Source organism: Corythoichthys intestinalis, chromosome 18 (assembly GCF_030265065.1).
Source record: "Corythoichthys intestinalis isolate RoL2023-P3 chromosome 18, ASM3026506v1, whole genome shotgun sequence".
Lineage (NCBI taxonomy): Eukaryota > Metazoa > Chordata > Actinopteri > Syngnathiformes > Syngnathidae > Corythoichthys > Corythoichthys intestinalis.
Window position 1 is genome coordinate 15,891,146 of NC_080412.1, and position 27,695 is coordinate 15,918,840.

Sequence of the window (27,695 nt, forward strand, 5' to 3'; positions counted from 1 at the left end):
GGAAAAATGGTACCGTTTCTCGTAGGCACCGTCTAACTGTTTGCATTACTCGAACACACGTAATATAATCAATCAGGGATAGTATCATTTCTCATATTCACTGTCAGACTGCACTACTCTAACACACCTAATGTAAAATAAATAGCACACCATAGTTTAAAGAAACAGAATAGATACACAACGCCATCTTATCACAGAAGCCCAAAACGTGTGCGCCACGAGCAAGATTGACGCACCAACTCTGGCAATCAGTCCTCCCGACAAACGAACAAGGACAAAGACCACCGCGCTTTGTCCTAAAACAAGTAGTGCCAGCCCGGATAACAAAGTTGATAGCAGGCGCTTGTGACGTCAAGACCAGCGTCGGTCGCTGTGGCAACCACATCCCATCCACGCACGAACCTAAACAGCCCGAAACCGGCCAGAGGGGGATGATCCCAAAGCAACGCCTGGACACACTTTCGGCCGGCCCACGGACTTAAAAAACACTGGACACTGAGATAGGACAGATTTTGCTGCTCGGAAACATGTAGCCTTGTTTTGGATCCAGAATTGTCCCTCCGTCGTCTGTTTTTGCCTTGTTTTTGACGATTGTCGACGAATAAATTGTCAACCTGCTTTCGGCGAGTCTTTTTCAAACTTTTGGAACATGGAGTTAGTACAAAGGGTTAATATCAGAGATGAACGCGCGAAGTACCGCCTTCCAGGTTGGCGCGCGCGGAGGCAGCATCGGCAGAGCGGCACTTTGTTCAGCTGTCGCTGTTTCCGTGCGGCTTGTCTAGGGAGGCGAATTTCAACACCATCTTATATTGTTGAATCAACGACACTTTTGCACCCTCAATTAATGTTGTTTCAACGTTGAAATCCTTACAAAACCTAAACGTCATTTTGATTATTAATAACATTGGAACAACGCTGAATCAATGTTATGTTTTTGACCAAAACGCTCGCTCGTCCGTAATTCAATGACTTTTCTATCATATTTCCCAGTCAATCATAAATCAACTATTTGTCAACATTAGTTCATCAACTATAAAACAATGTTAACCCAACCATTGCCTGACATACCATAGAACAACGTTGTTTCAACGTCACTTGACGTCGAAAATTGTCAACCATACGGATGATCTTGATGGAAAATCAATGTTTATTCAATGTCGGTCTGCTATCTGGGAAGCGTTGCATCGATATAACATTAAATTGAGTTCATTGCTATCGGGAATAGAAAGAAATAACACACTGATGCTGCTCAATGTGTACTCTTCAAGATGTAGTTTGATGGGAAAGAACATTCATTTGCTGCCATTTCAAATCGATTGGACGTCTTGGACATTAGTCAATTGCAGCCAGTGAGTTAAGCAGTGTTTTATCAAGCAATGATAGCAATTACTTTACATTTAAAAGGTTATGAATGAAGTTAGTCATTTAGTATTAAAAGAAAAAAAATACATACACAGCCAGGTATCAGATTTGGTATCGGGAGCAAAAAATGTTACCTGTGCAGCACTAATGTAAGCACAAATACAGTATTAAAAATGTGTGTGTGTGTGTGTGGGGGGGGGGGGGGGGGGTGGCAACGTTTCCCCTTGCTTGACCCAATCAGTAACACCCAATTGGTAGGAGTTAAATTGTGATTACTTAGTAAAAGCAGTCAAATTATTTTACGTTATTCTATAAGAAATCATTCCAAATTTGAAAGCCTGTACTGTATGTTTTGTAATATCGTTCCTGGCATTGACAGGGTATCACCACTAGTGGTCCTCATCGAAAAAACGTTGGCTTAATTGGTGAATAACGGAAATATCATCAGTATATTGAAACTATCAAAACATCTTTATTTCTTTAGCCTATATGCATATATATATTTCTAACCACGCAAATGACGTTGATGATTCCAAGGAAAGTCGGAGAAGACTAAAACCAGGGCCATGACCAAAACTTAATAGCCGGAGGGTACCTGAATGCAGCACAGCCACCACTCCTGGACCGTCCTGTCACTCAGTCGGGTGACATATTCCTTACGGATAAACAAACCCTCTGTCCCATGGCTCCAAGGATCTCTGGGAGCTAACGGTGTCACAGTTTCGCGTAGTTTTAATGTTCACAAATAGGTGATTGGGGTCCATTACGTTTCAATCCGCTATGAGGTGAGTTTTCTTTGAGTTGAAGCCACTAATATGGAACCATTACGCTAATGTTGGCTAACAAAACACACAAAAGTTAGCTTGTAAGAGGGAATTCCAGCTACCCAAAGTGCCTGAGAGTCACTTTTTTTTGTTTCATTAATAAATTTAAGTAGTTTGCACAAATGTAGTGTAGGCTTCCCCTGTAAGCTAATTAAGTAGCGAACTACTAATAAGCCATTAGTTTTGTCAGCGTCCCTGTCGTCTGGATTTTGCGCACTCTAGATGTCATAATAGTCACACTGTAATTAATTGTCTTTATGTGTTTAGTATATTTCTCTACACCACTTGTTGCATTCCTGGATTAACACTGTTCGATGGTAGCAGTAGTTGAATTTTAAGAAATCACTTTAGTAAGGTCTTCATCTTCATCTCAATCATCTGTTAGTTACTAATCCCGTTAGTAATATTTTTAGGATAGTCACATTTTACTGGGTACGGTTAAAATTAGGGATTTCCCCGATTGGACCACGTCATTTCAGTTTAAAATAATGTTTAATTTTATTTTCAAATATTGACTCATTGGCTGCCATTGACGGAGATAGATGTCCAAACTAGGTATGTGCCGAATATTCAGACGGTATGATAACCTTAAGCCAAAACATCACGGTTTCACGGTTTTGGAATTACAGCTCTAAAATATGTTACTTTGGTTAAAAAAAAAAAAAAAAAAAAATCGATTGAACAGGATGTTTATTTTTCAAAACATATTAGAAAATTGGAACACAAGTATAATGTTGCGTCAAAATAATAATAATAGATGTAATTAAAAATATATATTCTAACTAAAATAAATGCAGTCCTTTAGGTGAGCCTAAAACCACAGCCACAGCTCAACATATTACCATCAGAACAAAATATTTTCCATAAAAAGCATTTGTGTATGACTCGAATCATGTTTACACGATACACACACTCTTTCTCAACACAGACAGTTGCCAGACAGAAAAAAAACACATTTTACCACTGCAAGACACACTAAACACTAGTGGTGCACGATAATACATTTTTCAACCGATATTGATAACCGATAATTTCCTGCCCCTTCCACCCGATAACCGATAATGTCACGCCGATAATTCTATTCAAATATGTATGTAAAATGTTAAAGTATACAAAGATCAAATGTTACTGTGCAAAAATGTAATTTAGTGCTATTTTTCCACATCAAACATGAACAAGTAGTCAATTCCAACATCTAAACAATGGCAATGACATTGTGTAATGGTAAGCTTTTGGCAACAATTAGTTTGAGAGTAAACACCCAAGTTGCACAAAAATGCCTTTAAAAGGAAGCCATTCCTAACATATATCACATTACTACACTGCAAAAACACCTCCTTAAAACCAGCAGAATTGGACAAAAGTGTTGATTGCGCACATTTGGAGGCTAAATCAAGTATATAATTATCGGATGGCATTATCGGTTTAATTTTGTTTTATCTGGATTATCTGTGTGACGTCATAATTGCCATTATCGGCCGATAATTATCGGTGACCAATATTATCGTGCATCTCTACTAAACACACTGGACTTAGCTCTCGTAGCTGGTGGGAAACGTTCATGACAGTGTTTACTAACCGTTTGTATAAATGTGAAATCATTTTGGAGGTATTACCTCGGCAGCCACCCTCCATGAACATGTTTTACATGTCGGTTGGCACATCTCCTCTAATCCGCGGCCGCCTGTAACTTTTCTGTAGCCGAAGTGTTCCTATACCACAGGGGTCCCCAAACTATGGCCCGCGGGCCGGCCTCCACATTTGGTCCGGCCCCCTGAACAAAAAAAAAAAAAATTGAAAAAAAAAATGTTTGTTTTTTTCCAATAGTGTTATTTATTTCCTGTTTTTTTTCTGTGAAGAGCCCAGAAAGGGTTATTTGGTTATTATCTATTATTATTTTATTTACTTATGTTCCGTGAAGAATCCAAAAAGGGTTATTTGATTGTAGCTTTCTGAAAAACAATAAATCTTTACATTTTGGCACTCCTGCAATTGTCACACCTTTTCTGTTACAAACTGACCCCGGCCCCTCATAAGAGAAGGGAAAAGTTTTGTGGCCCTCAAAGGAAAAAGTTTGGGGACCCCTGCTATACCAGCTAGTTTGTTTTCTTAGATATGTAGAAAAAGTTCAAGATTTTCACCTCCTCCAACCATCGTGTAGCACAGCTGACTCACTGACTCTGAGCAACAGGGTAGGGGAGGGTTGAGCCTTGCTGCAAGCGAGGGATTTCTCCATGCATTTTTGTCACATGAAAAATACGTTTGGGACGGCATGACGAATATTTTTGCGGTTTTAAACCTTGACATTTTCATACCACGGTATGCCTTGAAACCGGTAATCGGCACATGTCTAGTCCAAACCATTTTGACTGGGCGGGGCCAATGAATCCTTCATTATGATTCAGTGCCAGCCTTCCAGAGATATAAGGATATTGCAACAAAAAAGAAAAAATATATGTTTACAGTACTATTTATACTATATGTTTATATTTTTGCGGAACAAATAGAAAACATCCAGCGACAGAAAAACGTCAAGAAACTGACAACCAAAATAGCTCAATTCATCACACTGGATAAATTGTGAACTTGCTCGTTGGACTCCGTATCAGGCTCCTCAAAGTCAGTCGACTCGCATTCAAAAATATGTGATTGGCACATCTCTAGTCAGAATCCTTTTTGAAAATACACCGACCAGCCATAAGTTGCACAATGCATACAATGAAATCCATTGCATTTTGTCATCGTACTACCATGATTTTATTACTAGACTTTAATGTTTGCATTTCTGGTCCTACCATTTTCTATTCAGTACATCCTTCTCTGTCTCATCATTCTAGTGGCCTGGTCTGACAACTGCATGCTGCATGTCTGACAAGCTGTCCATCAACCAACCTCATTCATATCAGCTTGCGATCCACTATAAAGAGATGACAGTATCATCTTTGCATGCTCGGCTGTGACTGTGGCACAATGAAAAAAGACGGAGATAACTCTTTGGTATTGTCGTCTAAGAAACCTCATCTAGCCAAGACCAACAATGGACTGGAGCTGGAAACATTACGTGCTGCTGTGGAAGTAGAGGAGGAGCAAACAGACCAGACCATCCCTGTGGAGCTAAGGCACCTACAGGAACCGCTGAAGTCTGTTAGGCAAGTGACTTCAAGACATGTGTGCCAAAAAAAGAGACACTCCAGCAGTCAGCGGTGTCCCTTTAATGGCAGTACCATTGATACGTTCAGCTCCGCACGCAAAACACAAAAAAATCTGGAGCAGCTGTTGCTGATGTTGTCTGGAAAGCTAAATAGTGAGCAGGAAGTCTCTAAATTACAAAGGCAAGAATTGGAGCTAGAAAAAGCCGTCATACTGTGCCACCTGTTAGAAACCCACCAAGATTTTTTGCACAAAAGACAAATTGCAAGACATTTAACCCAAAATAGCAGCAGCATCAGTCAGATCGTGCCTCAGTTGACCCACTCTAGGACCTCGCAGCGTGGATCCAAAACTGCCTCTTGTTCATCCCAAAAGAAAACCAAACCGGACCATTCGATACAACAGTCAGCAAGCAATGACTTGTTGGGAGTGGACGCCTGTACTGCAAGTGTGGAAGTGGACACCTGTTGGAGCAGTGCTCTAAAAATCTGTCACCCTCATAACACTCCCCATGCACAGTGCAACGACCAGCTATCCTACCACACACAGTCCACTGGGTCAGACGAGTCCCCTCCCTTCAAATGTGTGGACACAAACATGGAGGTAAGCTACCTAATGTTATCCGAATTATACTCTTTTGTTCTTCTCGGTTATGTTTGATTAATCCGTGTTTGTTTATAATGGTCATGGGTTACTGCGCAGTTTAAACAAAAGTTTCAGTTTGTTTACTACTTTATGTGCCTTATTAGCAAGCTTACATCTTTTGATTCTTGTCAGGTTTTTTTACAATGGCCAGAATTCATACCATTTTTAGAGAATTGTGACTCATAAACTGGTGGGGCATCAAGAGACAAACATTTGTAGATCCATAGCATTATCACACAGCAGTCAAAATACAAGTCAAGTTTGTTCTATTAGGGTTTTCATAACGGCAACAGCCGTACCAGTACATGCTGTATACTTGCCATGTAAACGTACGTGAATGGAATAGAAGATTAATTATTCTGTGGCAGTTATTTCATCCATCAGGCCACCAAAGCAATAGTCTTGTGACCACATTATGCAACAGTAGATTGAATAGTGTCCTGCACTGTGAAAGAAAAAGCATGTGAGTCATTAAGTCTTGAGCCTAAGTTGTTCTGAAGCACGTTAAATGCAGCTTCAATGAAAGTGATGGCTATAAAGTTGTTAAAAGATGGTAAATAAGCAACTCTGACTTGTTGAACCCATTGTATCTCATTCTAATAAAGTCAGTCAAGTTGAACACAAAAGGAGGAGTAAAGTACTTTAGAGGTGACAAAATTTACTGAGAGTTGTTAACTAGGTACCCTGTCATGAGGGGTATCTACAGTAGACACCCAATCCATTTAAACTGTGAGGGCTAACTGTGAATGCTCTTGCCTGGTATACCAGACTCACCACTGTTCCAGCGATTGAGTCTGGCGACCGTCCGGCGGATCAAAATCCGAGGGCGGAGCAAGCCACAGCAAACAGACAGCGGAGTGGACCAACCAGTGACGGGCAGATGTGACGTTGTTAAAGCGACAAGTAATTAGCGTGAGCGGAGAATGGAGAAGTTTATTCAACACGGCTAGCCCGAGTCATGTTGACTGTTGTCAATGAGTTGTTTCGATGTGTTTTTGGTAATTTAAAACTGGTTTTTACCGCAGATTGGAACATATTCTCGGCTCTCCCGTTCGCCATCTGTGTTGTTGTTAGAGACGACTTTCGGCGCGCAAGAGTGACATTACTCTTTAAGAACACGTCATGCAAATAAACGAATCTGATTGGACGGTTGATTTTGTACCTTGCTCGAGAGGCCGTTAATAGGCTGGGTCCCAGACTATTTCTCACAGTGTTTGAAAAATACAGGGAGAATAGTCTGGCTGTGCCAGGCAATTAATGCTCATCGTTTAGTGCCATTGACGGAGCTAGACGTCCAAATGTTGACTGGGAGGGGCCAATGAACATTAAGTGTAATTGCACAACCACTCAGTGGGTGGCTATGGCACCCTTATTTTCAGAGTGTGTGCAGTATTTTTGAACCAAACAAGAGCATATAGCATAGAGCACTGGAGATATGAAGAGCTAAGATGAGGAAATATGATGAAGCGTATGTAGCTTTTGGCTTTGACTTCTTGTATAGTGGAAGACGAGGAAAGACATGTCTGACTGTGTCACTGTGTCTCAAAATATTTGCAACAGACAGCAGGGAAGCCGAATCAATTAAGGCGTCACTTAAAGACATTAGACCCCAATCACATTGTTAAGTCGCTTGATTTTCTTTTCAGCGAAAAGGGGCCGAGTATTGCTAACAATCGTCCCGCTTTGTGAGTGTTACATCAGTAAACCAGTGAGCACTTTGAGAATCATATAATGTGGCATACCAAGTTGTTTTGTGCAAAATAACCCCACACTATAGCAAAGGAGCTGATACTGCCTGCAGCAAAAACAAAAACTGTCCCTCTCTCCAATAACACTGTCTTATTTGTTCTATTAATTTGCTTTTTTGGTCAAATTGTTTGGCATACTGTCCTCATGAGTTAATGTTGCTAATCAATTTCAAGTGCGTATGACAGCAAAAAGCATGTGTATTTCATATATTCCGCGATATTTTATGCTCCTGAATGAAATGGACCGCTTGGATGTGAGTGGAAGCGATCGATATATTTATTCAGTTTTTTAAATCCCACACCATGAAAATGAGCGACTTCCTGGATTGACGAGGTTTTCAAGTGTGACGTCAGCGGGATAGTCATCTTCAGTATACATCCAATACTACAGTATGCAGACCGACTGCAGATTCAGTTGATTTTGCGGATTAATTCGTTCGGTATCACGCCAGCCAAATGTGCTGGAGAAACATTTTGCTGCATCAGGAAGAGGCGTATGAGCCTTTTTGGGTTTCAAAAAGTTCCCGTTCACCCCGAGATTGGCGTAAACCAAAGGTGGGCACACTATTCCACAAAGGGCCGCTGTAGGTGCGGGTTTTTGCTGCAACCCATCAAGAGGACACCTTTTCACCAATCTGGTGTGTTATAAGTGCAATCAGTTGATTGCAGTCAGGTGCTTCTTGTTTCCATTTCAACCTCATTGGTTAAAACCTCTGTGCTGGATCAGTTGGAACAAAGACCAGGACCCACTGCGGCCCTCGAGGACCGGTTTGCCCACCCCTGGCGTAAACAATTTTGACAGCTGTGGGACCATTGGACTTACAAGGAAGTGAGTAAACATCGTGTTTTGCATTAGGTCAACTACTGGGGTCATGGCACACGTTTTAAAAAGGAAGTGGCTTGCATTTTGTGGCCGGCGATCAGCAGCTTGTCGACCCCCGGTCCTCTTTGCTTGCCCACCGAGAATGCGATTTCCTCGGCTTGGTCATGAGCAGCTCGGTGCTTCGATTTCGGCCGAGAATGGGCTATTTTCAGCGTTTATTCCCAGTGACGAGCACTGCTAGCCCACCGTGGGTCCAGTGAAACGGCGAGCTGTATTTTCCTCGCCTGGTCCTCTTCGTGACATTTTACTGCTCTCTTTGTCGCATTTTCCCCGTTATGAATAATTCCCCCTCAACAGGCTGTTAGGTTTTGTGTTGGTTTTCTCCTAGTGTGACTTATCCCTGTGATTGCCCATTGATTTCACCTGTTGTACCTCCTAGTGTATCTTCCAGCCTGATTCCTCCTGTGCTCACCTGTTCCTCGTTGTCGTTACCCCTCGTCTCTGTGTGTGTATATAAGCTCCCAGTTTCTTTTGACTTCTTGTTGCTTCATTGTCTATGTCTATGTCAACGTCAATTTCAAGTCCTGTCCAAGCCCTCATGTAGCAGTCCCTCTGTTTAAGTAAGTTTTGGTTTGAACATTGCCTTTTTGATCCCCAGTCCTTTTGGTTGTACTTTGTGCTTTTGGTTAGTTGTTATTCAAACGTTTTTTGAGTTCACCACCACCTGCCTTGCTGCTTTTTGTTTCCCTGCAATTGGGTCCACACCACCTGCTTGCCCGCGTATTCATGACATAGGCTGAAGTGTAAATCAGATTAAACCATTCTGCTGCTGACTTCATCCTCCTGTTGGGGACGCTAGAGCCCTATAATGGTAGGCGTGGCTACACCGCAAATTAAAAGACTAATTTTTCGTCATCTGCGCTTTGCCAATTTGTTGTTTATAGTCGAATCGTCTCAAAATATGATTCTAATTCACATAATAATGCTAATTAACACTTTTTTTATCCTGTCGTACGGACTTTAATATTATTTATTTTATTATTTTTTTATTTTTCAGTATTAAATGGTCAAAAAATGTTTTACACTTTGGATGTGACTTTTTTTCCAGACAAAGTGATGCGCTCTAGTCTAGTCTAGCTCTAGTCTTTTCTGTTACAAACAAAATAATGTTAATAGATTTATATAAAGCGCTATGTAAGTACTCACCATTTGTGGTGGCAGAGAGTTGGGGGGTACGAAACGTTTACATCTTCCTGAGGGGGGCGTAACAGAAAATAATTGAGAAGCCCTCTTAAAGGTAGATGTTGTGTTTCAAAGTTATACAGGTTTCACCTTAAGAACTTTTTTCTCGGTAAGTACTGGTATGTAAAGAAGCTTCCCTTGTCATCGTTAGTCTCAGAATCTTGTCAGGTTTTTAATTGGTTTTACAAGTGTAAAACTGCAGCAACACATCAGGATTAGTTACAGTTGTTCAACTGTGCAGCCTCCCTGTGTTGCAGTGTGTGTTGCCTTTTGAACAATCAATAGGGAGCCAACATCATTCCAGCGTCATCTCCATGGAAACGAGCTATAGTCGCTGTTATGATTGGGCCCAGCGTGAACGCTTGCCTTTTTGTGATAGGATGATGGAATAGTCTTCCCCACCCCCTTCTCTCAATGACACCCACTGCCTGATACACTCATTTTTTCAATCGTCCTTTTTCTTCACCTTTATGACGCTGGAAATAACATGAGCTCAAGCAGCCCACCGTGTCTTCTTGCATCTGTTTAAAAGCCATGGACTCCTAAAAGGGGGAGCTACAATACCACGGACATCCCAGCCTTACAGGGACACCACAGTAGGGACCTGTTAGTCGGATTCCTCCTGCATGTTTGTCTCGTTTTAGCTTTTCTTGTTTGCTATTCTAGTTTGGGCCTATATACAGTATATTGACGTAGTACCTCTACTGGCTTCTCCTGGATGTTACAAACTAGCCACAAACGACCGTTGTAAGGCGTGAATCAACAATCTTGTTTAGGAGCCTCGCGTTGCTCTCAAGCTTGGCTCAGTACGAAGAACATTTTGAGTGTTGGGACTATGATTGTAACTGAATTGCAATCGGAAGCTGGGACCAATTTCTGTCCTGTGTTTTTTGAGGACACTCGCCATCATTTTAGAAAATGCCATTGCGCAGAGAAGGACAAGGCACTTAACAGCTTTAGCCTTTAGGTGGTATGGTATTGGCAGGTAAATTTGCCTATGAAATAGACCTGCTTTTGTACGTCGTAATGCTTCAAGATAAAACCTGCCAGAGTTCTGCCTTATTCTTGTTGATCAAGTTAAAAGCTGCATTTTTTGACTAGTTGAGAGTGATGTATGACTTGTGGACTCGGCCAGAGCCGCCTGAACAGACATCTGCACATATCAAAATGGAGTGCAGACAAGAGACCCAAACACGACAAGAATTGAGGAATTCAGAAGACCAGAGAGATGAGGGTCAAGGACTCTCAGTCAAGCCAATACCAACTGTACCTTCAACATCACTGTTAGGGAAGAGGCATCATTCACTCTATGCAAACCTAAATGGTTTTGAAGCAGAAGTTAAACACAAGGTACATGTTTTTGTTTTGTCTTGACAAGTTGACACTACAAAACAAACTTTTTTTTCGGTTCCACTTTATGTAAATATGAGGGGCAAAAAACTTGTATTATAGACTTTGGAACTTTTGTAGCTAATAGACAATCAGACTTTATTTATTTAAAAGCTTTCAACTCATTAAAAGAATTCTGTTGTTTTTTGCCAAAAAAGGAATTCTAGCAACCAGTTAATGAATAGATTCTTCCACAAGAAAGAGTTTGTTTTTTTGTGAAGTTGTTACAAATAGATGGAAAGATACACATTTTTAGGGCTGCAGCTATCGATTGTTTTAGTAGTCTATTAAACTATCAACTAGTTAGTTCAAATAATTGAGTTATCGGTTCAGGAACATTTATTGCGTTGCATAATATATTTTAGGAAATGTAAAATGTTTCTTCAAACTATGCAGAATTGCACTTCCATTTAAAAATAAAATACCCGAGCTTAGCCTCAGATGGTAAAAAAAAAAAAATATATTTTATGTAATAAATAAATGAGGATCAAAGTACAACAAAAGAAACATTGGCTAACTTGCAAAATTCCGCTAGCTTAAATGCTATGAAATGGTAACGTTTTAAAAAAAAAAAAAATTTTTTTAAATAATGCTCTTAGCAGATCGTTCAAACTCTTATTCCCACAAAAAACAGCTCATTATACCTCTAAGCAAAATTACGAGTGCATAAAAAAATATTAAAAACTTACAACCTTATGTTGGTCTTAACTAGGAGCAGCTGTATTTAGCCATGCACAATCAAAACAAACCATTACAATGCCACTCTAATCAAACGAATACTCGAAGCAGCAAAATTTGATTCGAAGCTTTTTTAATTCAATTACTCAAATTAATCGATGCAGCACTAGACGTTTTGCTCTTTGTTACTTTTGTGAAAAATTTTCCACCCCACCCTTTATAGGGCAAGTGAGCAATTTGGGGAATTAAAACAAACACCATTAAGGCCTGGAATCCACATACATAAATATTACACTCAAAAGTTGATTTTACTGTCTATTTTTTATCATCGTATTTAACTCCTTGCCTGCCATTGACAAGATTATACGTTCAATTCTGTATGTTAGACTGAATGTTGTAGCATGATGTCAAACAAATCATTCATAGATGTGTACAGCTGAAAAGATTTTAATCCTAGCTCATCTCCAATTGGTAAAGCAGAGAAATGTCACATGGAAAGTTTTTTTAGAGCCTGGTATTTCTCCAGGCTGTAGAAAATTGCTGATGCGTCCCTCATATGATCTGAATTCAAGTGGGTGGCAGTGTTGATAAGTTGAGGGTAATTACCATCGATAAATATTTTCCCTGAGGGTGTTTGACAATATTCTTAGGAGGAAAATAGACCACAATTTTAAAAATGTTAATAAAAATATTCTATTTCTATTATATTGTTATTATTCAACCACTGTGGAATAAGCAAAGCAGCCAATTGGATTCCTCTGTTTTGACACAAGCTTGTTGACTGTGTGGTCCTCTGTGATCAACACCTGTTTGCATAACATGTTGCAGCCCAAGTGTTTGTTTAGTTAAACACTCACACTGCATCTTTTTTTGATGCTAATAATTCTGTAACTCAGTGTTTCTCAATTCTTTTCTGTTGAACCCCCACCCAGGAAGACGTAAATATTTCGTGCCCCACCTAACTCTCTGCCGCCACTGTAAATAGTATCATTTGTCTATAAAAGTATTATAAGTACACCTTTGCATAACATTGCCTTTTTATATTAAAGAAAAAAGTAATATAGCTCAACTTACATTAAAGTAGAACTTTGTTAACATTGTTTTGTTTGCAACAGAAAAGACAAAGCGCATCAATTTGCCTGAATTAAAAAAAGTCACATCCAAACTGTAAAAATACACTCAAGGTACATTTTTGACCATTTTATACTGAAAAATAAAATTTAGTAAAATCAATAAATACAAATAAATTCAAATTGATTAGAAACATTAACTCATGAGGACACTATGTCAAACAATTTGACCGAATAAACAAAAATTAATAGAACAAAAACGACAGCTTCATTGGACAGCGGGACACTTTTTTGCTACAGGCAGTATCAGCTCCTTTGCTATGGTGTTGGGTTATATTGCACTGAGCAACCTAGTATGCCAATTTATATGACTTTAACAGTGCTCGCTGGTTTACTGATGTACCACGATTGTTGTCAATATTAGGCACGTTTTTCACTAGGAAAAAAAAATCAAGCGGTTTATCAATGTGATTGAGAGCTAATGTCTTTCGGTGACGTCCTAATTGATTTGGCTCCCTGCTGTCCGCTGCAAACATTTTTAGACACAGTAAACAGACTGGTATTTCTTCGTCTCCCACTTTACTAAAAGTCAACACCAAAAGCCGAACACTACATACGCTTTGTCATATTTCCTCGTCTTAGCTCTTCATATCTCAAGTGCTCTTTGCTGTGTGCTCTTGTTTGGTTCAAAAATACTGCGCGCACTCTGAAAATGAGAGCGCCTTTGCCACCCACTGACTGGATGTGCAATTACTTTATTCTAGTAAGGCAAAAAGTATGTTCCCTGAGGTCACATGCACCACCCCTGGCATCGCTCCCCCTTCGAGTTGGTGGGGCATGTGCTCCACTATTTGAGAAGTTCTGCTGTAACTAAACATCTTACAATGGTCTACAGTTTTTCTGTTACATGAGGTATTATTTACAACTTAATCTTCAAAGGGTTTTCCCCCTCTTTTGTATGGTGTGTTTTGAACTGTTAGCTCTTTTCTCAAGTAGCATTTCTTAAGTTTTGGTGGACTTTATTTTTTCTCTGCAAGGAGTGGCAAATTATAGATCATTATGCTCAGAGGTGTTATCGTGAAGAAGACACACCAATGCTAGCACTGCATATCTCAGTCGACCTAGTTTGTACCTGTGGGAGAGCATAAAGTGGAACAGTTTTGCATAAAACCTCATTATCACACTCACTATTTTTTTGTTTGAACTGCCTAACACAAATCTTGATGCACTTTCGGTGTTCATCACATTGTTTAAAATACTTACAGATTGTATTTTCTGTTAAAGATAACAAACATCTCTAAAATGAAATGTTCTTTTATCACTTATTCATTTTTTTTATTTACACATGGTCCCTGCATATTTAATATATTTATTTAATTATGAATAATTGATGTATGGGTTGGTTGATGTATTCTCCGGAGTACAGTCAAACTCACCCCACTGTCTAGCTGTCTGCTTACAGTGTGTAGAATATCTCTACGGAACAATAGTCATGCACTGCTTAATGCAAATTCAGTCACTTCAATATTGCCCTGTATTTAAGGATATATATACAGTGCTGCTCGAAAGTTTGTGAACCCCACATGAACTGCTCGCTTCAGGTCCCGCCACAGCATTTCAATGGGATTTAGGTCAGGACTTTGACTGGGCCAGTCCAGAACACGAATCTTCTTCTTTTTCAGCCATTCCTTGGTTGTATAGCTGGAATGCTTTGGATCATTATCATGTTGCATGAGCCACCTTCTGCCAAGCTTTAACTTCAAAACAGATGGCGTCAGGTTATGTTCTAGGATTTGACAATATTCCTCAGAATTCATGATTCCCTGGACTATGTGGAGTTGTCCAGGTCCTGAGGATGAAAAGCAAGCCCAGATCTTGACATTCCCACCTCCATGCTTCACTGTTGGGAGAAGGTTCTTTTGGTGGTATGCAGTGTTGACTTTTCGCCAGACATGGCGGTTTTGGTTGTGACCAAACAGTTCAATTTTGCACCTACATCAGTTGATGAAAACTTTTTAATTTAGTCTCGACAACACAACTGTTAAAAAAACAAAAAAAAAACCTACTGAATTGATTGATTAGGAAATCAGGTTGAAATAATAGAAAATTCCAAAATGTTGAGGGGGTTCACAAACTTTTGAGCAGCACTGTATATATATTTAAAACAATATTACAGAAAAATAATGTATATTTTTTGCAATGATAATAGTTGGACTGTTAATCGAGAATATGAAATTCAGATTTGCATTAACAGTATGGCTCCATGTTATGAAAACGTCGAGGGAAAAATTCATCTCGAATCAGTGAGCTGTACCTGATGAGATATTGTCCAGTGAAATGTGCAGTAGTGACAGTGACTGAGTAGGAGGAGGGATGAATGTCAAGGTTTTCATGGGACTAGATTGATACATATTTTCAATTATTTTAGAGCCCCTCCATTTCTGGGTGACGGCTTGGGAGTTTGCAGATATCAACCAATTTGCGGAATTGCATTATTGATGGTGTTCTTTGTTTTTCTTCTGCTAGCACTTTCCTAAAAGGAATTATTTGTCAGTGCCTTGTTTTTTTGTCCCCCCTTGTTGTGTAATGTCTAACAACCTAACGCCTTAATAATCCGATGAAGCCTAAAGGGATTTTGATTGTTTTATCTTTGGGTCCCAAGAGATTGATGCAGCTACGATAATAGATTTTTAATTACTTCTTCTGCCAATACTTTCGTATGAAATGGCCTTCCTAATCTTTTTTTTTTAATATACTTTATAGATTTTTTTATGGTTGCCCTGTGTTTTGTACAGTCTGAGTGTGCTATTTGAATTGGGCACTTGAAAACCACTTAATTGTCCTGTTTCATCATTAGAGGACCATACGTATCTAAAATGGTTATCTTTATTTGTAACAAATCCTGTTTGTTGTACACATGGTTTGCTTGACATTGGGAAGTAAAACACACTAAGAAAGATTTTAACACTTATTTAAACCACACTCAAAAGCTCCTATGCTTTGGGGTGGGGGGCAGTCTGTTGTGTTGCCTCTTTGTCCTCTTGCTGCATAAGGCAGACACTCTGTAATCCATCAGCATCAAGCACCCCGAGGGTGTTGAAGATTTGAGATGACGTTTCAAGAGCAACTTCATGATTTAAATATGAACATTAGGAGCAGTTTTTCATATATGTATTTTTCCTCCCCTTTTTAATCCTCAGTAAAAAAAAAAAAAGAAAAAAAAAAACTTTATTGCACAGGTTTTGAATACCCTCATACTGTGTCGAGATATTAATACAGTTAAGCCTGTCACGATAATTACGTTTTCAATTTATTGTCTAATATGTAAATTGGAAGTTTTTTCAGTGCTCAATTACTGTATTTGCTACTATTGAGACTGAAGCCATAAATTCTGAAAAGCTATTTTACAGTGCTAGCGTAGCAGCACAACTTTGTAACAAATTAAATTGTCCAAAAAAATACAACAGTTCCTCAAATAACTTCAGAATAAGGAAAAGCTGATGCAAAGCTGACTCACCAGCTTATCGCAGAATTAAATGTCCCTCTCACGTCAACAATCAGTGGAGTCATTAAGCTCCCATCCGGACTATATTTCTGAGTTGCACAAGCGCTAACGCAGCAAAGTCAGCCCGCCGGGGCTTTGAAAGGTGTGGAAGTTGTATACTTTGCTGAATCACTCCTTAAAAAGTGCACATACATTCCTGGGCAAACAAATGGACACTGTAATTTAAGTAACATTCTAATTGTTTAAATGCTGAGATTTCCAAGACTACATGAATGTATCTTGTCAATGCTATTGCCTCAGGCAGTCCTATTATGTCAAGCTGCCACATGCTGAGACTACCCTGACAGCTTGCATAGAGACCCTTGGCCTCTTGCTACTGAGTTGCATCCGCCTTGCTAACTGATCCATGTCAAGTGAAGAAGGAAAAAATGGACTAAATATTATTTAACACTGCCTGTTGTGATCCTGTCAATTTAGAGGAAGTGTAATTTATCATCGAGTCCTCTAATAATTTCAATATTTTCAGGAAACTGGCAAAATTATGGATAGAATCCCATTTCTAGTGAAGGTAAAGCATATATTCGGGGCCAGCTGTCCACCCCCATCACAGGTGAAAAGCCAAAATTTGGGATCGAACTGACTCCCCACGTCTTTCAAAATATCAGTGATTCACTGCTCTCCACTATGCAGTGTGGGCGTAAAGCTCTTCTTCCTGTTATATTCTGAGCTTGATGTAATATATTGGTCAGTTGATTTAATGAAAAGCCTATCGAGTGGTCTTCTGTCAGTTTTTGCTGTCATGTAGGCTAAAGGCAGTTTGTTATTGCATGGATTTCAATCATATTTGATATGCATTCTAGACATGTGCCTATTATCGGTTTCAAGGTATACCGTGGTATGAAAACGTCAGTTTCAGAACCGCAAAAATTTTCCAGCATACTGTCTCTTAGGTATTAGCTATTTTTTTATGTTCCAAAAATGCAGGGAAAAATCCCTCGCTTGCAGCTGCAAGGCTCAACCCTCCCCCACCAGTTGTTGCTCAGTGTCAGTGAGTCAGGTATGCTACACAATGGCTGGAGGAGAACTTTTTCTCCCATCAAAGAAAACGAAATCGCTGGTACGGGAATACTACGGCTTTTAGACGGGTTACAGACGGCCATGGCTTAGAGGAGGAGGACCAACTTACATGTAAAACATGTTTGCGGAGGGTGGCTGCCGAAGAGGCAATACCTCCAATATGATTTCGCTTTTATACAAAATTAAAGCTTAGTAAACACTGTCATGAACGTTTCCCACCAGCTACAAGAGTTAACTCCAGCGTGTTTAGCGTGTCTAGCGGTGGTAAAACGTGGTGGTTTTTTCTCTCTCTGGCAACTGTGTTGAGACAGAGTGTGTGTATAACGTAAACATGATATGAGTCGTCATACAAACGTGCTTTTTATGGAAAATAATTCCAATTATTTTTGTTCTGATGGTAATAATGTTGAGCTGTAGCTGTGTTAATTTTAATTAGAATATATTTGTTATTTTTTGTTATTTTATAAAATTCATTCTAACTTAACATTATACTTGTGTTCCAATTTGCTAATATGTTTTGAAAAATGAAAACCCTATTCAATGGAAAACCCCCCTTTTTTTTTTTTCTTGTCACCCATATATCTCATTGTTACACATTTAGAGCTGTAATTGCAATACTGTGATACCGTGAAACTGTGATATTTTGGCTAAGGTTATCATACCGTCAGAATATCATACCGGCACATGCCTAATGCATTCACACTATATCTCATTAGAGGTTTAGTTTTTCTGTGCCAATATTTAACTATTTCTTGATATACGTTCCAGAATGGTGCAGACTACCGGTTTCTGGTACGACAGAACTTTGAACTCTTGCGAGCTCTGGATGAGCTTAAGAAGACATGCAACATACTGAGGGAGGAAAATTGCCTATTGGTAAGTTTGAAAGCAACACTTGTCTTTTGTCTTAGTGCTGTAGTGGTGTCTCAAAAGAATTTCATAAGAAAGGCAGAGAATTCGGTAATAATTAATGTATTTTGTATGAAAAATATATGAAAAATACCGTATATATAAATAAATAAATATATATATATATATATATATATATATATATTTTTTTTTTATGCGGACTATAAGTTGCACCTGAGTAGAGCTGAAACGAGTACTCGAGCAACTCGAGTAACTCGAGTTTAAAAACTGATCCGAGTAATTTTATTCACCTCGAGTAATCGTTTATTTTGACAACTCTAAGCATCACGTTTTGCTCGGACTACTTTTAATGCGGGGCAACGCGCTGTCACGTGCGGAGAGTAAGGGAAAAAAAAACTTACTGCAGCCGACAGCCGCCACAAACGACGCCGACGTTGCTAAATACTAGCCCGCACGATGCTACGTTGGTACAGGTAGCGTCTCATAGAGATCACATGTATGTTGAACTAGATGCTAAATGACAGACTCGGCGGCGTCTGGGCAGCGTTAGTAAAAAGCCGCCATCTTAAAGCAGTACAGCGCTAAACGCTAATAAAAAGCGCTAAACGCTAATAAATAAGATTAACGTTACTGTCGCTACTAGCTCACGTAACGTTAGCCCTGCGGAGGGCTAGGTTTCTATTAATTATGACCACTGTCGATGCGTGGCTAACGTGTCTTACATACAGGCTTTAACATAACATAGCATTGTGGAGTGATGAGGGTGTAAAATAAAAACTTAATCATGCTAACTATCAATTTTAGCTCAGTAGTCATTGCTGGATAAAACACCAAGTAGCACTGGTCCCTAATGTGCTCCAATACAGCCTGTATCATACATTTATTTTGAACACTGCAAAAACACAAAATCCTATCAGGACTTACAGTTTAGACTGACTTAAAACTTAACTAGAACTTAAAAATGGCTTGACACAAAGAGAAATTCAATTGAAACACGTGGGAAAAAAATCCTAACTTTTAAGTGATGTGTGTTATCAAGCGTAACGGCATTTTTAGGTAAGATTTTTTTTTAAATAAGATCTAAAAGTTTTTTGAGTGAAAGCAGTGAATTAGTCTTCTTTTTTTTTTTTAAAATTCTAGTTACATCTGAGATGCAATTGTTGGCTGTTTTCAACAATATACATCGAAAATAAAGACATTGATTGACTGAAAATGGTTCAAGATAAATGAAATGTCTTGTTTTCTCATGTATATTTATAATTGCTCTTCACCTAAAAATATATTTGTTTTATCCGATTACTCGATTAATCGATAGAATTTTCAGTCGATTACTCGATTACTAAAATATTCGATAGCTGCAGCCCTACACCTGAGTATAAGTCGCACCAGCCATAAAATGCCCAACGAAGAGGAGAAAAACATATAAGCCGCACTGGAGTATAAGTCGCATTTTTGGGGGAAATTTACTTGATAAAATCCAACACATAGAACAGATCTGTCATATTGAAAGGCAATTTAAAATAAAAATACAATAGAGAACAACATGCTGAATAAGTGTACAGTATGATAATATTACATGATGCATTAACAACGAAATGCGAACGTGGCCGGTATGTTAACGTAACATAGCTATTAAGAGTTATTCAGATAACTATAGCATAAAGAACATGCTAACAAGTTTACCAAATCATCAGTGTCACTCCAAAACAACAAAATAACATGTGAAATGATATAATAATGTGTTAATAATTCCACACATAAGTCACTCCAGAGTAAAAGTCGTACCCCCAGCCAAACTATGAAAAAAAAAAAAAACTGTGACTTATAGTCAGAAAAATACAGTACTGTATGAAATAATTTTTGGGGGTTTGAATTAGTAGCATTTGTTGTAGTTACAGTATTGTGTGATGTGTTTTGCCCGTGTGTATAGCGAAGGAGCAGTGCTCCAGAAACAGAGGAGAAGGTCAGGCGGCTGAGGAGGAAGAACACCGAATTGGCGGTGCTTGCCAAAAGGCTAGAAGAGAGGGCCCGGAAATTACAGGATGCTAACCTCAAAATGGTATACGCACAAATTCAACACTTCTAATTTCATTCATTAAAACTATTGACCAAGCCAGTTTGTCCTCACATTGACCCAAACCCTAGAATTACCTCATTATCAAGCCTTAGAATACACATGGTGAATGGGAGTCTTGTTAAAAGACCCCCTTGTCCATTATCTGAATAACAATTCATCCAAATACCCTGTTTTTGGGCCACTTATCATCATGGCAAATTAGTGTTTTCGGAAGTATTGTTTCGTTTAAAAAGAAAATGACCAGAACTGGGTAACATGATTAGAGTCATTTGTTTTTGGTTACAGTATGCGAAGACAATGGTCATGTTAATGTTTATTTCACCATAATTGGGGGGGGGGGGGGGGGGGGGTAAACATGCCACAGTATTATTTTTTGCCAATGTTGATCATTTTAAATGACTCAAAAGTGACTTTAGCACATCCCTAGAAAATTACAATGACAAGAAACACAGGTGACACTTTTTTAGAATAGGCCTGTTGGTGACACATGCACAGCAGTGTTCCAAATTGGTCGATTTGGATTTCTCCCTCCAGACATCATCTATACAAGAAATGAAGTCGAATGAAAAGTCGTGTATTTTCTTTTAGGTGAGTTCTTCCTCACTGATCAGACCCGGATCAGTGGAACAGTACAAGAGGGCTTTTGCACGACAGCGAGCACGTGACCTGGCCCAACATGCGGACGCACTATTGTGCAAGGATAAGGAGATCGCTGCACTGCAGCATGACTTGAGGGAACTGGAGGCACGACTGGGCTCTGCCAAAGTATGCAGTTTTTTGTTTTTTTTTTTTAAATGTATTATAATTAGGTTCTTATCAACTCATTTTCTCGTAACAAAGTATTTATATTATGATCTGGTGTTCATTTTTATTAACTTTATTAATCACTTCTCACCGATTTTGCACTTACCTCAGACCCATGTTAACACAGGCTTGCCCTCTGCTGGACAACAATTATACTGCTGTCAACCCTCCTGCTTAAAATACACACACACTCCCACCTCTCAAAGTAATTAAACAGTGAAGCTAATCACTAGAGTAAGACATGTAAAATGGGTAGATAAAGCAGGGCAACAGTATTTTAAAAGGTAAAAACATTGTTTGCCAATTTAAAAGATAATGATCAAGATGACATCCAATTTTTATTATAACAAGATGAATATTTTTCTCATTTACTGATGCATATTCATCCAAATCTGTCATATGCTTTGATCCGATCATTGTAATTAAAACGGCGAATACAAACACTGTAAGTAACATTCAAGGGGCCACTGGGAGACGTTCATGGTATTGGTGTCTTTTTCAAGGACACAATAGCCTGGCTCTGGTCGGGGTGCAGGGGGTCTATTATTTGTCTGTTCACCACACAGCTGCTCATGATAATGACTCAAAACGTACAATAAAAGAGTTGTTAAGCGGAAGGAAATGGGATGAGTTCAACATTCCGAAATCGATCTCCAGAGTTCAACCCTATTGAGCATGGGTTTGAGCTAAACAAGGCTTTTTCTGCAGAATTTTTTTTCTAAACATCAACTGATTAAATATTGTTTACAAATTTTTCAGATCCAATTCATTCATTCGCCCTTCCCAGTCAAAATGGATTGAACGTCTAGCGCTGTCAATGGTACTGAAAAATGAACATTCCCAGGCAGTCCTTCCAGTTTAAATGAATTGGACGTCTATCTTGTCAGTGGCAAACAATCAAAAACATTTTTATGAATTTTAGATTTTATTTATTCCTAAGAGAAGGTATAACATTTATATTCAGTCAAAATGTGATATTCATGCATGTGAACGGCATGTTTTTTTTTTTTTTAAGTTACCAAAAATAGTCACCTGCTTTTTATCAAAGCTGAGGCCTTTATTTGTGGAGATTTAGTTATGCGATAACTCCAGTTAGGATCACAGAATTATCTGCTTGTTGGATTGTAGTAATCTGCATTTTTCAGATTTACATTTACTTTTACAGTCATGTGAAAAAATTAGGACACCCTATGGAAGCCTGTGTGTTTTCTAACATATTTGGTCATATGGATATTTAATATCAATTTTAACAATCTTGAGCAATTCAAGTAGTAGAACTAAACAAAACTGAAAAAAAGATTTTTTATAACTTTCTGTAAAATGTAATTTTAAATAAATGTAATTTCTGTTGAGGAATAAATTAGGACAAAATGGCTAAAATCACACACATGAGCAGAGGTTGTGCTAGACATTTTCGTTGTCTGTCATTTTGACTGACAGGGTCATAAAAATCCGGTCATAATCTATTTTTACCAGTCACTGAAATTTTTAAAATGATAATGATGACATATTCAATAGTATTTAGTTTTCATTCATTTTTAATTTTGTAACGCTTGCTTGGCGGCGAAAAATTAGACACTGAAGTTGTATTTTTCTCCCTCTTTTTACTCTGCTTACCGCCAACAACACCAACAAAACAACTCCACTCCCAAAGAAAAAGAGGCAACCATATAGACCCCAATCACCAACGTCACACAATGATCTTAATTGTGGTTGTCAGCCCAAAATCTTCTAAATATATATTAAATGCATCTTACCAGATATAAAATGACTACTACATAGTCTGTGGTGATCGTTTGGTGCCCCGATTTCTTGTCGAATTACAGCAGTCCATCTCGCTCTCCTCTTCGGTAATTCCAGCTCCAATAGCATATATTTAAAAATGCTACCGTTCACAAGTTCGTAGTTGGATCACGGCGATCTCGGCGAACCACCGTCTGTCACAATTCCTCCCTCTCTCGGCCTCTCCCGGGAGTCGAGCTGTCATCATCATTGTGGAACGCAAACTATATATGTTCGATATATGTCCATCAACGTACAAGTCAAGTTGTCTTCTCTTTTATAACAGCATTTCCCAGCTGTAAACAAACGAATAAAAACTTGTAACACTTGGATATATGCGGTGCATTCAAACACGATTAGCAACAGGCGGCTAGCAGCAGTAGCAGAAGCTAGTTGTTGTAAAAATGATTAAACTTCGTAATTACAATCATCATCGTAATATCAATAGCAAAGGCAACAAGTCGTTTCATGCGCCAGATTTTAGGTTTCGTATTTTTAGAGCACATTACCTTCCATAACAGCGGGGGCATGACTGCAGGAGCTGTCAGTTTTGTACATCTCCTTATGACGAGTACGAGCACCCATGGTTTGGAAATCGACATGGTACGAAGCATGGAGGCCTTGGCTTGGTTCTCCACCCGCCTACATCAAAATAACATTCCCGGGATCTTGTATAAAGACCTTCCAACTTCTATTCCACCGCCATTGACTTCAATGGTAAACAGGCGGAAACGGAAGGGGAAGGAAGACATAAGGAAGTAAACCGGTACCTCGAAAACTTGTCTATACACAGGCGGCAATCTAGTCCACCAATTGGATCACGCGCTAGCACACCGGGTGCACCAATAAGAACCTCGCGTTGATGTGTCAATCACGGTGCCGCCGCCAGACCCCGGTTACACTACAATATTCTGACAGAATAGCCAACAACGTCATGCATTAAGAGAGACAATAGCTAATTAATGTGCCACCCTGTGGTCTGGGGTGTGAATTGCAACCTGTCAAAATGACTGACGGACTTCAGTTTTTTCCGTCACCGTTTTAAAAAACCGGTCAACGACGGAAAATTTCCGGTTAACGCGACCCCTGCACATGAGTATCACATCAGGTGCACATGATTAGAACATCATTACCCAGTGTTTTTAAGGAAGCTTGCCTTATTTAAACCTCACATTTAGACTGGTGTGCCCCTGACTGTTGAAGTGAGAGAAAACACCATGGCAAGATCAAAGGAGCTGTCTGAGGCCTTTAGAAAGAAGATTATAGACGCTTATGATTCTGGTAAGGGATTTCAGAAGATCTCAAAAGAATATCAACTCAGCCATTCCACTCTCCATAAAATAGTCCACAAGTGGAGGATATTCAAAACAATTGCCAACATCCCCAGGTCTGGCCGTCCAAGCAAGTTCACCCCGAGAGCCAGAGTTAATGTAGACAAAGACCAGGACTTCTAGAATACTGTTCTTTGGACAGATGAATCTAAAATTGAATTGGACACCAGAACAGAGGACATGTTTGGCATAAACCCAATACAGCATTCCAGGAAAAGAGCCTCATACCAACTGTGAAGCATGGAGGTGGAAGTGTCATGGTTTGGGGATGCTTTGCTGCAGCAGGACTTCGCCAGCTCACCCTCATAGAATCCACCATGAATTCTATCGTGTATCAGAGGGTGCTTGAAGAACATGTGAGATCATCTGTGAAAAAATTAAAGCTGAAGTGAAACTGGACCCTGCAACATAACAATGACCCAAAACATACCAGTAAATGCACCAAGGACTGGCTGAAAAGGAGAAAAGAGTCCTTAAATGGCTGAGTCAAAGCCCAGGTCTTAATTGTATTGAGATGCTATGGGGTGACTTGAAACGGGTTGTACATGCAAGAAACCACTCAAACATCTCACAGCTGAAAGTATTCTGCGTTGAAGAGTGGGACAAACTTTCTTCTGACCGATGTCAAAGTAGTGTAGTGTAGATGGCTACAAAAAGTGTCTTACTGAAGTTAATTTCAGTCAAAGGGAGTAACACTAGCTATTAGGCGGTAGGGTGTCCTAACTTTTTCCTCAGTTAGAATATGCATTTTTGTTATATTTGGTTTAATGAGTAAAACAATTTTATTTTTTGTTGTTTACCTGCAATTAAATCACTTTGTTTTCCAGATATAAAGAAAAACAAGATCAGACATTGATATGTGAACATTTCTTAATAAAGAACTGAATATTTAATGGGGTGTCCTAATTTTTTCAAATGACTGTATGTGTCTGTGTAGGGTTCCCCTGTGCAGCAGGACAGAGTGGAATTTGAGAAACTTCTCCGGGAGTCTCAGAGAGAAGTTCTTCGGCTCCAAAGGCAGCTGGCCATCACCTCAACCGGGCAGCACCAAAACCACAATCCTGATCCTGGTGGTCCAGAGAAGGCACTTGCTAAGGTGGAGGTTGTGCAAGAGGAGGTAATAATCACTCCCTGCTACAAATGCAAATACTGCAGATTTGGCTATGTGGGAAATGACATTTAAAAAAAAAAAATCACTCCCATTTCCCAACCTCCTGATCTGCTTCGAGAATGTCGAGAAAACATGCACCACAGCCTATAAATTCCAACTCAAATTTGGGAGAAAAATGTCTAGATTTCCAACATTCATCACTGAATCTGAGGATATGTTTACGCTGGCGTGCTTGCTGTTTTGCCGTGTTATATAATGGCTTGTCGTTTGATCCGATACTAATCTGCCACAAGGCATAATGAGATGATTCCCTTTCTTGAACTTGGACCTGTTCAAAGATACAAAACTCACACACTCTTGATCCTCTCCACGTTTAAAACCTACCTTCTCTGGAATAAATTCCTGGAATTAGTTACAGAATTGATGCATCGATATGTTGCGCACTGGACATTAAGGCAGAAATTAAATTACGTCATAGATGTAGGAATGTGTTACATCATGCAGGGTTTACATCATTTATTACGGCAAATTTGGTCACATTAACAGAGTGCATTTTCTTGAACTGGGGAGAAAAATATGATTTTAATATTTTTTTAGTATTAATGTTCCTTTTTTTTTTTTTTTTTATCACGGCGTTTAATCGCACATATATTTTTTTTTGCAAGTGCCTGTGATGTACAGTCTTCTCCCCATGAAGCTCAAATGAGAATGCCGATTGTGGTAATCTCTCCTTTGTGGGCTGCACACACGCACTCGCAGTGGCACACGAAGACCCAGAACGGGGCCATGTTGTGTGAACTCTAATCCCCTCTAACAACAGAATGGTACAGTCCAGTAATCCGCTCTCTGTTGCTGTGGCAGCGGCGAGAGGGTTTTGGGTGGTAGGTAAGACTCCAGCCGCACCAAAGACTTTTCTACCTACCCCTGCTCTGGATAACTAGCAGGCCCAGCGAGAGCCTTGATGTTGCCTCACATCACGCAAAAGGGGTAGGTCAATCCAATGAGTTTGCATTGTACTCGTCCTGCACAGATTTCCATGGCGGTCCTTCTCAGTTTAGCTTAATCAAGTTGTTTGGAGTTAAGATTCAAGTCGTGCAATCCTTAACATTGTCATGACACTTTGTTGAAGTCAATCTGGCATGGTGACGGAGCTCGCTCAAGGCGTTACATGTTGCTTTAGTTTATTACTGTGCGCGAGAACCCTGGCCTTTTGCACATCTAGCTTGTCTAACATTAATACATTGATTCTTGCAGATTCTATTTTTGCCAGATGTATAAATGACAGTTAAAATACAAAAAACAATCAAAAAGCCCGTTTAAAATGATTATTTATAAGCTTCCAGATGTTAAAGAAATACACAATGACAAGATGCTGTTCGGATTTGATTGCTGGACATCGATATGCTCTGTATTAAAAAAGAAAATCAACGGCCAGGCCAATCCATTAAGGTGCTTTTAAAAGAAGTGATCCAGTTACCAGTTTCAGTAGTCTGCAGGGATTACACCAATGTGCTTATGGCACTCAGGGACTGCTGAATGGGGTATCTCTCTGCTTTAGTGAACCAAGACCCAGGTTGTTCTTCATCCTTTCGTTTTCATGGACTACCCAAATGTGATGTGTAGACAACAACACACTGCTGTGCATATAGATGTACTTATTAGCCTTGACTGGCTCTATATCTCTATCCTTTTGCTAGCAAGTGATGTTGACTGATGTGCATCTAAATGCTGGCAGTATTTCCTATTTTCCAGGTTAAAAGACATAAACATGAATTAAATTGGATTCAATCAGAAAACGATATCGTTATCTGAGACTATGCACAGTAGTTAATAATTACTGTTTATAATTCCTGTTATAGGACATTTAGGGTTACTAAAAGTTTTCCATTTGGTAAATGCCAGAATATTTTTTTTCCAATTAATCGCGAAGGTATACACAAAAATATGTAATTTCATTCGAATATGATGTGTAATGTATATTGATACGATTTCAGTAAGACATTTTTCGGTACTCACTTTAAATCGCAGCATTCTAGGCACCACGTGTATGTATGTTAGCACGTGTCCACGCCTGTTTTGATGTTTGCAATCATATGTCACACAGTAAAACAAGTCACAGTAGTCCATTTAAAAAAATGAGGCTTCTTTTTTTTATAATCAAAAACAATTTTTGATTCTATTCGCTGCCTTCACGTCCATTATCGTGA

General features: G+C 39.2%; 1 protein-coding gene across 22 annotated transcripts in view; it reads left to right on the plus strand.

Annotated features, from left to right (window-relative positions):
- Positions 1–1,984: 1,984 nt before the first annotated feature.
- The window catches only part of LOC130906179 (peripheral-type benzodiazepine receptor-associated protein 1), a 75,434-nt gene continuing 49,723 nt past the window's right edge, over positions 1,985–27,695 (plus strand). For 20 of the 22 annotated variants that reach the window (XM_057820171.1, XM_057820172.1, XM_057820177.1 and 17 more), the window contains exons 1-6: positions 1,985–2,147; positions 5,024–5,939; positions 18,282–18,389; positions 20,314–20,442; positions 21,049–21,225; positions 25,315–25,494. In XM_057820171.1, the coding sequence (XP_057676154.1) occupies positions 5,133–5,939; positions 18,282–18,389; positions 20,314–20,442; positions 21,049–21,225; positions 25,315–25,494 (1,401 nt within the window). In that variant the 5' untranslated portion in view covers positions 1,985–2,147; positions 5,024–5,132. Of the gene's footprint in view, positions 2,148–5,023; positions 5,940–10,153; positions 11,145–18,281; positions 18,390–20,313; positions 20,443–21,048; positions 21,226–25,314; positions 25,495–27,695 lie in introns of those variants that run through there. The other 2 variants (XM_057820186.1, XM_057820187.1) reach the window with 2 other exon arrangements.